Source organism: Diorhabda carinulata, chromosome 5 (genome assembly GCF_026250575.1).
Source record: "Diorhabda carinulata isolate Delta chromosome 5, icDioCari1.1, whole genome shotgun sequence".
Taxonomy (NCBI): domain Eukaryota; kingdom Metazoa; phylum Arthropoda; class Insecta; order Coleoptera; family Chrysomelidae; genus Diorhabda; species Diorhabda carinulata.
The window spans coordinates 28,968,324-28,980,760 of NC_079464.1; the positions used below are offsets into that span (position 1 = coordinate 28,968,324).

Here is a 12,437-nt window from a genome sequence, read left to right on the forward strand (position 1 = left end):
GTGTCAAAGTCCCAAAATGAAATAAAAGAAGAAAACACTAATCAAAAGAATGTCGATAAAAAAGAAATTTTTATATCCTTCAAGGTATACATGATTGGTGGAAAATGTTGTCATCCTCAAAATTCTATTTTTAGTACATAGCGCAAGCGTAACGACAGTAACGACATTTAAAATCGCCATATTTTTAATTTAATGTTGTGATCTGAAAAAAATCATTGAGACTGTGCAGATTAATATGTTTTGTAAAATTGCTAGTAATTAAATATTTTTATTTTACTGGAATATAGGTAGGAATCTATAACGCCAAAGTTGATCTTTGTGATATAACTAACCTCTGATTCTAAATTTTTGTTAGATAAAATGAAGTTTCGTTAGTATTTTGAAGCTCAATATATATAAAAAGCAAAATGGGAGCTTTTCTTGACAAACCAAAGACAGATAAGTATCAAGAAGATGGGGTGGGCAACGGAATTCGTTACGGGGTTGCTAGTATGCAAGGATGGCGTGTTGAAATGGAAGATGCTCACATGGCCAAAATGAACCTTGGCGAAGCGCTAAAGGACTGGTCTTATTTCGCGGTATTTGATGGTCACGCCGGGGCAAATGTCTCTGCCCATTGTGCAGAACATTTATTGGAGACCATCATGGCCACAGAGGAATTCCAAGATGATGTTAAAAAGGCAATTCATAAAGGATTTTTAGGTAAAATTTAAATTTATGTATCTAACTTTTAAATCACTTTGGCATGTTGATCTATAATGTCAATATTAGAGTAGTTTTGGGTATTTTTACCGAATGTAATTAGTTCTTTATATTATTTCTCAAGATTTTATTTTTATAAGCAATATATTTAATTCACTATCAACAATAATTGTAATATTTTTGGACAAATACAAACTATATGATATAAAATGAATAAGCTATATAGTTAATTGCAGTTTAGATCACAACCATGCCTATAGTCTCAAGTTGAGTTTTTTACCTGTTTCTAGTTAAGTAGTACAGAGTTTCCAAAACTTTAATTCAATAAATTATTCATACTGGGACGCTCACTAGTGGTTGAATGGAATAGCAATTATCCACGTGTCCCTATATACAGAGGAGCACAGAAAAGGTTTGCACAATGTAGTGGAGGATCAGCAATAATATGCTTTGGCATTAATGATTATTGAAAGAGATATTTTTAATACTCAAAGGCTGTTGTTGACTTAATTCGAACTTTTGCTTGTGCTTATCATAGGTCAAAAAAACAATCTATTCTAATAAGCATTTGAAATGAGTTCTGTCGTTTTTCATATTTTGGGATGATAACTCAAAAATGGACAAAGTTACCACAGTAGTAACTATTTACATAACATTAAAAATTTATTAATAATAATAAGTATTCTATCACCAATGGTACAATAAAAGATTTTCTAATTTTTTGACTTGTGACACTATTTGAATGGAGGTGCAATACTAGAACTACAAGTCGTACATTTTTTTCCTTTTGAAAGGAGCAAAAAAAAACTTATCTGCTACGAAAATATCGTTCAAGATGACAAAAGAAATCTGGTAAACTTTGAGCTCTTAATATCAATATTTAAAGGTGCCCAATGTGTTTTTTGGTTTCCCATTTAAATTACACGGGAATTTTTTGTTTTTTTTTAAATTCTAATGTATTTCAATGAATTATTGTGTAGTAAAAAGAAATAGATATTTTGTAGGAAATTAAACAGCCTTCAAAAATATCTGAAATAATTTTTATCAAAGTTTACCAGAATTTTTTTTGTCATTTTGGAAAATATTTTCACTGTAGCTAAAAAAATTGATAATTTCTTGAAATCCAATAGAATGCATTTATGGGCCTATTTTAGTCAGTTGCAGCAGTCAAATATTAAAAATTTTGCATCCGACTTTAAGGGAGGCCAAATCATGCTGAGAAAGCTTCATTGGGTCAAATATAGGAGGGCGTCAAAGTGAAAATATTAAATAAATCGAAATCTAAAGAATGATACAACAAACTACCTTCAATGCAGTTTTTTTTGCATTTTCTTAAATTTTGTTCCAAACTTATTTCTAATAACAGTGGTTGAAATTAACCAAAATATATAATAATTTCAACTTATATTATAATTTTTTTCCTGAAATTCGTTGAAATATTGAGCAAATTAAAAAAATGGAATTAATTTTGCTGTAAATTGTATTTTCAAGTAAACTACTCCAATACTTTTCTTATTTACATTGTATTGTAAATTTAATGTCATATTTGGTTACATTCTAAAGATATATATTTTAGAATTGGACAATAAAATGCGCAGTCTACCTGAAATGACTTCTGGTGAAGATAAGAGTGGTACAACAGCGGTTTGTGCATTTGTTTCACCAAGGTCGATTTATGTAGCCAATTGTGGTGATTCACGTGCGGTATTGTGTCGTGATAAAACACCGGTCTTCACTACACAAGATCACAAACCTGGTTTACCTACAGAGAGAGACCGTATCGTGAAGGCGGGTGGCTCTGTAATGATACAAAGGGTTAATGGTAGCCTAGCAGTAAGTAAATACTCAACAAGTTACCATAAAATATTGATCTATTTGTTGTATTAGGTCAGTCGAGCGCTTGGTGACTTTGAGTACAAAAATGTACAAGGAATGGGTCCTTGTGAGCAACTTGTTTCGCCCGAACCGGAAATATTTGTTAGAGAAAGGGATGATATGGCTGATGAATTCCTCGTGTTGGCTTGTGATGGAATTTGGGATGTCATGACTAACGAGGAGTTGTGTGCTTATATACACCATCAATTATGTCTTACTGATAATCTTAAAGAAGTTACCAGTCAAGTTATTGACACCTGTTTGTACAAGGTAAATTTCTCTCAATTTTTCATTTATATACAACTCTAATTGTATTTTAATTTACAGGGGAGTCGCGATAATATGAGTATTGTGTTAATAGTGTTTCCTGGTGCCCCCAAACCGACTCCGGAAGCTGTGATGGCTGAAAAAGAACTAGATGCCACTATTGAGAGGCACATTAAAGGTATATCATATTTATTTGTTTCTTTTTATTAAAACACCTATAAAGTTATTATTTTATTATAGTTAACTGATTTTATTTATGTTTCAGATGTCATAGAACAAGGTGATAAACAATTTCAACAAATTCTCCATAGTCTTATGTCCATTCATATTGAAGGATTGCCACCTGGAGGAGGCTGGGCCTCAAAGTAAGTTACTCGAAAACATGTTTTACTTGACATTTTTGTCAATTTTAATGTTAAGTTATAAAACCAATGATGAAATCATTAATACAATCTTTATTAATAATACATACAATTAAATAGTTGAAAAAGTTTTGAAAATCAAGGAAAAGAGTATTGGAGAATGGGATAAGTGATTTCAATATTTTAAGCAGCAATTACAGAGGAATTATGTTTTTAAACAGCAAAATGTTAACCATAATATTAAGGTAAAGAAATAGTTGAAGAAAAACTTAAAGCATATCAACGGGGTTTTTGAAGTGAGAGATCTACGGTGAACATAATACACTCTATGAAACAAGCATTGAAAAAGTGTCACGAACTGAACATAGAACTACACATATTATTTATTGATTTTAAACGAGTCTTTGAAAGGGAAATGGTAATAAGGAACATGAAAGTATCAACAATAATTATTGAATTAACAGATATAACATTGGAAAAATCAAAAGAGAAAGTACTAATCTCAGAAGGTTTAACAGAGGAGATAGAAGTGAAATAGGGGTCAGATAGGGAACTATCTACAAAACTATTTAATAAAGCTCCAGAAGGAACAATATGATAGACAGCAATCAAAAGAATACTTGCACAAATAAGTGTATATGCAGGTGACATAGCACTAATGGCAAGAAATGGAAAAATACTTTGAATAAGGAACTAAATGAGATGATGGAATTACAAGACATCATATCCTGTAGGTTGAAATGGTATTAAATCTCACAGGATCGTCAAAGCGATCAACACTTATCATATGTTGAGTTTTTATTTTATAACTATGACATCAAAAAATTTAAAAAAAAATATAATGAAAGTTGTATATAAAACTATATTTTTCTCAAAAAATTTCAAATAAACATGAAGTAACACACATTTCTGATTTCATCGATGATATATGTGATGGTCATTTCTCAATAAATTAATTTTTTTTATTTCAGACGTACATTAATCGAGCGGGTATTCCAGGAATTATGTCCGGAACAAGCGGAAACTATAAGTCAAAGTTGTGATTTTCCTTTTAATTTTTAACATATTTTTTTTGTGAACTGATTTTTTCTTATCGTCAAAATTTGTTACTGTAAGTTGAATTGTCATTTTCATTGTTGAAATAGAAATTTAAACAAAAAAACTAATAGGAAGATGGAGCAGAAGAGTTACTTATCAGTTATACAGGGTATGTGTTGAAAAGGAGAAAAATATATCTAAGATCAGCCCAAAATAATGTACAACTCTAGTGTAGGATATTTTTTTTAATATTCATCCCACTGCCTTCAAGTTGATGCTAGTTTAGTTTTCACTTTAATCGCTAAAACTGTTGTTACACAACGTTCTGATGAATGATCCAATTTCGAAAAATGATTATTTAGTTCAAGTAAAGAACTACATTTTATACAAAATTTTCATTCGGTGAGTTTTAGTTGACGAGAAGTGTTCAGGAAGTATCTAGTCATTATATTACGGAGTTACAGCTAGAAGTGTTTCGACGATACAGAGCAATTATGGTTTGATCCTGTTTTGTCGCGCACGGGCGGAAAGGTATTGTCTCGGTTGTGAAAACTGCTATAAAATCATTTTATCAGAACTGATAACAATCACATCAGATACATTTGGTATTACTAATGATAACTTTGTCTAATGACCCAAAATTTGATTTATTGTACAAATAGCTTTTAACTACGGTTCCTATGTTTTCTTTAGGCTCTTTCAGGTTTTAGGTTGGACTTATTTCTGTTTATGGAAACTGTTTTTCATTTCATCTACATTTTTTCCTTTATTCTCCCTATTTGGTCAAATTATAATCTTACTCTCCGGTTTTGATTTTTTTTCCTTGGTTTATCTACCTCACTACAGTTCTGTATATCCTTTGTGAGCCGAAATACTAGACTAGATTAAACTTTTTTTGCTCAATGGATGGATAAAATTACTAGGTGAGTCTAATCTAATATCCGAGCTGCACATGGGTACTAGGTACTAATTTTTAATGTTCCTTGTAGTTATTTGATGCTACCGCGCTATAATTCTTCATTAATTTTATATTATATTGAACAAAAAAGTTTGAATCACAAAAATATTTGATATAAAATCCTTTTCTCTCCTTTGTAATGAAAATATTTCAAAATCTAATTTATTTGTAACATCTCCTGTAGTTATCTAATATTTGCGCGTCTTGAAGTCTCAATTGCCCTTTAACTTTGTATTCCATCATGCAAAAAAGTTTGTTTCATATAAAAATTTGGTATAAAATCATTTTCAACCCTTTTCTTCTCTTTATAATGAAAATATTTCAGAATCCAGTTTATTCTCTCATAATTATAATTTTCTAATATGAATAAATTGGATTTGTTGGTACATACTGTACAGAATGTTCAATAAAACTACATCAATACTAACAATTATATTATATATATATATATTGTCCTTCGAGCCGGATAAGTACCAGCTTGAAGATGTAATGGTAGTGAACAGCTTGTTTTAAGTCTATCAAAGAGAATAACTAATTAAAAACCAACACTAACAATTACATTATTTGGTCCTTCGAGCCGGATAAGAACCAGCGAAGCGATCTATGGGAAGCTCGAAGAACTAAACGGTGTAATTTGTAGTTTAGATGTAATAGTAGTGAATAGCTCCTTTAATGTCTGCTATTAAAGATAAATTGCAGTAAAAACGTTAAATGTCAATAAAACGGATTAATAACCATAGACGTTTATGGAAATTATGGAAAAAAACGATGGAATCTGATGTGATTACAAATATCAGAACGAGTGTGAGAACTTGACTAACGACATCACTTTTTTATAATACGACTTTGTCAGGCTTGGAGGCGATCCGTTTTTTTTCTTTTTTGATATGAATTTTACAAATATGCACAAAAAACGCCAGTCAACATCTTGGCAAAACTTAATTTTCAAACTTTATATCTTTGTATTCAGGTATTTTTTCAGATATTTTGATTGACCTTGATTTTTTTAGATATGTGTACAGTAGTAAATTATATTTTTAAATAAAAATTGATTCCATTAAACGAGATTCTTTTCAAAACACCACCTATGACATATACCTCAAATCATAAATATTGAGCTTTATCACTTGTGATTTTCCATTTGAAATTGAATGAATACCACAAAATTATATTTCCGCTTTTGTGAATATATTTCCGTATATTATGTATCAGAGTGAACCATAGAATTAAAAGTGAAGGAATAATAGAACCTACCCTAAGACAATTGACATTGACAGTAATGACACATTTTTATTACGCAAGTGGCAGAACTACATTTGTGTGTTGTTGAAATTTAAATGCAAGTTGACCTCCTTATTGGGTATGTTTTGTGGCTATCGTCTATATACGTTGGCATTAAGTGCAAGGGAAGTAGCCATGTTAAACATTCAAGTATAACTCTGACTTTTAATTTATTTTAGTCTTCGGTCATTGCGTCCTAGTCACGGCGAATCAAATAATAAGGACTTATAATAAAACTCTTTATTGCCTGTTAATAAGAATAAAATAAAGCTGTGTTCACACTATGTCGAATAAGTTAGACATTGTCGAACCGAATCAGGTCAGTCCGGATCAAAGGCACTTGAATCGAAAGCAGTAATGTGGACTTGTCGCTTCGATAACAGTATAGTTGTATTTATTTTTTCTTAAGGTTAGGCCACAGTTTTAGAAAATTTCATTTCTTCATTAATAATAAAATAAATTCTTAAATTTCTATAGAGCTACGAAGAAATTTGGCAACTCCGCGCTGCAAAATTTGTAACGTCTATTTTAAAAGTTAAATCATTGTTCCACAAGATTTGGAGAGGGTGTAATGTTTGTGAAAAGGTGTTGTAATTATTGTGATAAAGTTCTATCATAACAGAACACAAGGAAATTTTATTGAAATTGTTGTTTTCAAGTAAGTATAGTGAAATATTACAGATAATTACTGATTCCAAGAAATAAGTATACAGTGTTTAATATACAAAGAATTCGATACTTGCATATTATTTTCAATAATAATTTTATTATTTTTTCATACTATTGTACTATTAGGTTACTGGTTAAAATTATAAATCTTCCAAAATGATCTTTGAAGTTCCATAATGATTTGAAATCTTTCACAATTTATCCATAAAGTTACATATTGACTGGAACCTTTCACAATTATCTAAAATCATTCAGAATGCTCTGGAATGGTTCTAATGATCTGAAAATTCTCACAATGATCTCGAATTTCCCTCAATGATCCCTTTCTTATGATCTGGCATGTTTTATGATGATCTGTAACCCTCCACAATGACATTTATCTTTCAAAATGATCTGGGACCTTTCACAATGATCTGGAATTGCCCATAATGATTTGTAAAGTTCATCAATGATTTGAAGTCATTCTAATTATCCATAATAATCTGAAATCTTTCACAATCATCTGAATTGTTTCGATAATATTTTTGTAATAATAATTTGCATACCAAATATAAGAAATTGGTAATTTAGTAAAGTTATAAATTTATTCAAGGTATTATTATATGATGTACGATATAAGATGTGTTTTAAACCTATGAGAAAATAGTCAATCTATAAATTTATATCCTTTAGTCAATTATACAGAGTGATTATAAATTATGTAAGAAAAAATCCGAATAATATGGAAGTTATATTGCGTATTTTTTTAATAAACATTTGAATGAAAACTTATTTCATAATATAATTTTGGCAAATATTTAAATAGTAATTTGTTCGTTTTATCCAATTATTTGATAGCTTCTGGCGGGCAATCTGGTTGATTGCTAGGATGAGCCGCCCGAATCGCGGGATGACTTTCTAATTCCCTATCGATTCTCAAAATAGTGGGATACGGTCTTAAGTCGACGTGGAATCTTCTAGCATTAAAAACTTGGGGTACCAGACAACAATCCGCTATTGTTATATCATCTCCAACGCAATATTTTCCGGCACTGGAAGAGAGTAATTTTTCTACCGCTTTAAAACCGCGTTTTATCCAATGTTTCGCCCATTCGTCTTTTTTTTCTTCCCCGACGTGAATCAAGACTGTTAAATTTTGAAGAGGTTGTATTCCTGATGCTATTACTTCGCAAATTTCCCTCACCTGCAATAAATAATAAGATACGAAACAAAATAAAATATTAACAACACGGAAATATTTCAATGTAATTGCAAGAAAAAAAAATATATAAATGCCTTTTGGAATAAATTTTTCTTTAGAAATTTAATTACTGATAAATAAATTCCACTTATAGTAATACATTTTTCGTTGCAACACCAAGTATCACTATATTACTTAAGATTATAAAAAAAATAATTCAAAATTACATAAATGATAGCACAAAATTATATTTCCCCTTCCGTAAACACCCCGTACAATATGTTTTGGAATTGTTAGACAATATTTGGATTGAATAGATATGGCTCGATAAGCTAACCTCACTTTTAGATTCTTTTTTAATAACTAAATAAATAGACCAAATGCTGTTTAAAATGTATTGTCTGTTATTTAAATAAGAATAATTTTAATAAAATTTTACGTATGGTAAAAAATATTCACTATATTATTTCGTATCCGATATTATTTGGACTAAAGCCGCGTTTACACCGGAGTTAATAACACAAGTTTTTAACATTTTTGTCATTAACTGATGTTAATAACAAAAGTCATTAACATATGTTAATAACATTTTCTTTTGGCTGCTAGTAATAACATGGAATTTTCTGTTGAAAACACGAGTTATTAACTTTTGTTAAAAACTCGTGTTATTAACTCCGGTGTAAACGCGGCTTAAACAATCAACTGGCTTTAGTAAACTTGAATAAAACTTGGCAATGTATTATTTCATTAATAACCTCGTGAATTTCGTATAGTATTTGCTAAAAGTTAAAACTAATTCAAATAAAAGATATAAATAATGAAAATCATTTGTTAAATTGCTAAAACATATATTTTAGAACGAAATATAAAACATATTACTCCATATTTTGGATTGGAATACTTTCTCATTCCCTCGCTGTTTGGAGGTTATAACTGATGTTATGAAGCATAAATCATAATCTAAATTTAACGGTGTGTTGCCAATACTATATCAGAGATGATGGGGATAACTATACCAGTCCCGATATACTTATACAGTTTATGCGTCTGAGATCAATAAGTCAAATTACTAATTTTTATGTGGTTAAAACTTATTTTTATTTTGATATTTATGTTGTCAGTGATGTATGGATTAATATAATTATAAAAATTGTCAATGTCAAATCATATTCTGATAAGGATCGAAATAGGTCGAAACGTCGAATTTTACCTGTTTTCCATTAAAATTTAGAGAATTATCTTACCTTTGCCCTTTTGATGCAATCGTTTGGCATTAGAGGCCTGTGAGGTCTGGTTTCTTCCAAATATTGCATAATATTCAACGATTCTATGAGCGTGCTTCCATCAATGTGTAAAGATGGCACTTGTTCCATTGGATTTATTTCCCTGTATTCATTCGAATGTTGTTCTCCTCCCGCTTTTATCAGCGAAACTGGTTTAATATCATAAGGGATTTCTTTCAGATTCAATGCTACAATTAATTATTTCATTGTTATATTGCTGTCAATCTCAGCAACTGGCAACGCTGCGTGACTCATGTAATGGAAAAACAAGCCGTTGTCATGTTGTGTCAATGAAACCTTACTACTATTTACAGGATCTATAACCGCGAGGGAAACGAAAACGTTGCCAAATTTAATAAAATTTCGTGATTTAATCAAATTGATTAAACAAAGTATTTATTAATATTATAGAAATAAAAACAATAATTGGTGTTGATATATTTCATCATAAATAAACATTTGACAGTATTAGTAGGTGGCCTTTTCATTTGTAAGTGAAATGATTGAATTGAAATAAATAATAACAATTACAGCGACTTCCTTTTTCACTTGACAACGTTGCATTTATTTTGTCTTCTACAATTAAAACTGCAGCTTTGTTCTCTGTAATTTAATGACAAGAGAGAGCAAGGTATGGGAAATTGTTTCTATATATTTCTATCTCTCTCTATTCTATTTTGATTGGATCGCCTTGACGTCAAAGTTCCGAGAGATAGGAACGGCAAAGGAGAAGATTAACAAGATTTGATTTGAATGGCGAGTAAAGAGTGATAGCGGTAAACCGGATGCTTTTTCTCTCTTTTCCAATAGTACAATTCCATTCGCATGCCGCTCTCTCTATCTCTATTATTAGTTCGCTCCACCTTATTATTTTCAGATGTTGCCAAGCTTCTACTTAAAAATTCCTACGTTTTATGAACATCAGTTATTATTAAATAGTTTGAACTAAATTAAAATGATTATTTCTTTTTCTTTTATTTTCTTGTTATTGTTATTAATCGAATATAACTTTGAATTACATTTCTAAAAATACATTAAAATCTTTTATCCATATTTTTCTTTTTATGTATTATTTATTTCTATCTCTCGATATTTTTAAACAGAAGAAAACAAAGGTCATCAAATTTTCAGTGATTACATACTTTTATTTATAGATAAATAAATGGTTACACAAGCAATACATAATAATTTATTCTTACTTAAAACGTGTTGTAGTTTTTAGTTACATTTTAACTACAGAGTTGTAATAATCGTAATAGGGATGCCAGGATCTGTCAAATCTCTCAAAAATTATCAAATTTTGTCTATAGTTGTGCCTAATAACTATTTTATTGTAAAGGTGCTATGTATGTCTCTTGATTGATAAATAAATAAAATCGCCACATACAAATAATAATTTTATGATTAAGTATTTTCATATATATTAAGTATAATAAATAAAAAAATTAATAGTTACCTATTCTTACTCTCCAAGCACAAGAGCTTCTCCAATAGGAATACAAAACTGGCTAAAAAATATAATAATCAAATTATATTTCGTATATACAGGGTGATACGGGTCTTGATGCTAAAAATTCGGGAGTAGGTGACGTGAAAATAATGCTACATTCTCATATGACTCCTCGTTTCTGAGTTATAGGCCCTTAAGTTGCGACACCAGAACATATATTTAAGTATATCATCTACATTATACATTCAAACATTATGAATTTTTAATGGTTGATTACGTATGTATGTGTAGTGTGTTTGATAGAATAAATAATTCTACACTACTAACTGAAGGCCAGAGGCGGCTCATTCAATTGCCTAAAAATCCGTAATTTTTACAGGGATAACCTGTACAATCTAAAGATGGCAAAAATGAATTTTTCAATCGATTTTTTAACAAGGAAACCGTTCGCTATAAAGAGACATTCTAAAGAAAACTATCATAAATTGTAATTATTTATTAAAAATACTGAAAGGAGGTATTTTCAATAAATAAGTCCAGGAACCCCTGTATAAATTATATTCGTAAGTCAAATTGATGGAAGTCCGGATCTGTTGTAAGCAAATAAATGTAATACATTACAGTCAAGTGTTTACATAATATATTTTTTTATAATTCACGTTTTTTAGCTAAATACTAAGTCCCCTACCACAAGTTTTGTTTATTATCTATTATTTCAATAAAAGATGAAATTCTTTTCTAGAACGAAATTTTCACTCGTAATCATTATTTTTTGTTGTATTCGACACGTAATAATTGAATATTCATACCTTGCCTAAAACGGACGTCATCTCGCACTAAACCATTCAAATAATTTAATAAAATAACCGTGTGTTATTAATATTCAAAGACGAGATAAATCTGAAATTTTAAATAGTAAACAAGATAACCTCAAACTAACTCTTCGCCTAGCAGGCCGCAACACAACTAACATAACTTACTAGATGTCTGTCTCCAACTGCCGATGATATAATTTTGCAAACATCAAACATGTTCGCATTATGCAAAACGAACAAGTTATTTTCCTTTGTATATCAAACTGGTATTATTTGTATTTAAAACGACTTTTAGGTGTTTTTTGCATTCTGCTGGTCCTTTCTGTCGGCGATTTCATGCAAATTTTTATCTGCACGTGTTTGTATTGATTTTATTTATACCGGGGGCAACCGATAAGAAATATAACGTTCTTCTTTTTGTAATCGCTTCATATATCGAATATATTCATATATAAATAATGAAATTTTTCGATTATTATAATTTTTAGTTATGCTATTATTGATTAAAAATTCTGCAAAGCGTTATAACAATTATTTTATAAGGGCTCGACTCTGTT

The 12,437-nt window shown here is 29.9% G+C and overlaps 2 protein-coding genes across 3 annotated transcripts; one reads left to right on the top strand and one right to left on the bottom strand.

Annotated features, from left to right (window-relative positions):
• The first annotated feature begins 72 nt into the window (after positions 1–72).
• Positions 73–6,264, top strand: LOC130894258 (protein phosphatase 1A). The gene is made up of 7 exons (XM_057800953.1): positions 73–287; positions 356–702; positions 2,279–2,535; positions 2,590–2,847; positions 2,905–3,022; positions 3,110–3,209; positions 4,178–6,264. The coding sequence occupies exons 2-7, from the start codon at positions 408–410 to the stop codon at positions 4,266–4,268; spliced, it is 1,119 nt and encodes a 372-aa protein (XP_057656936.1). The 5' UTR covers positions 73–287; positions 356–407; the 3' UTR covers positions 4,269–6,264.
• Positions 6,265–7,869: 1,605 nt separating this feature from the next.
• Positions 7,870–12,186, bottom strand: LOC130894262 (probable maleylacetoacetate isomerase 2). Of its 2 annotated transcripts, none has more exons than XM_057800957.1 (5): positions 12,037–12,186; positions 11,875–11,965; positions 11,072–11,123; positions 9,577–9,803; positions 7,870–8,335 (listed from the first exon to the last, which is right to left on the bottom strand). In XM_057800957.1, the coding sequence occupies exons 2-5, from the start codon at positions 11,893–11,895 to the stop codon at positions 7,979–7,981; spliced, it is 657 nt and encodes a 218-aa protein (XP_057656940.1). In that variant the 5' UTR covers positions 11,896–11,965; positions 12,037–12,186; the 3' UTR covers positions 7,870–7,978. The 2 variants fall into 2 exon arrangements, with proteins under 2 accessions (XP_057656940.1, XP_057656941.1); XM_057800958.1 differs by having other exon boundaries at positions 12,046–12,063.
• Between the last annotated feature and the right edge of the window lie 251 nt (positions 12,187–12,437).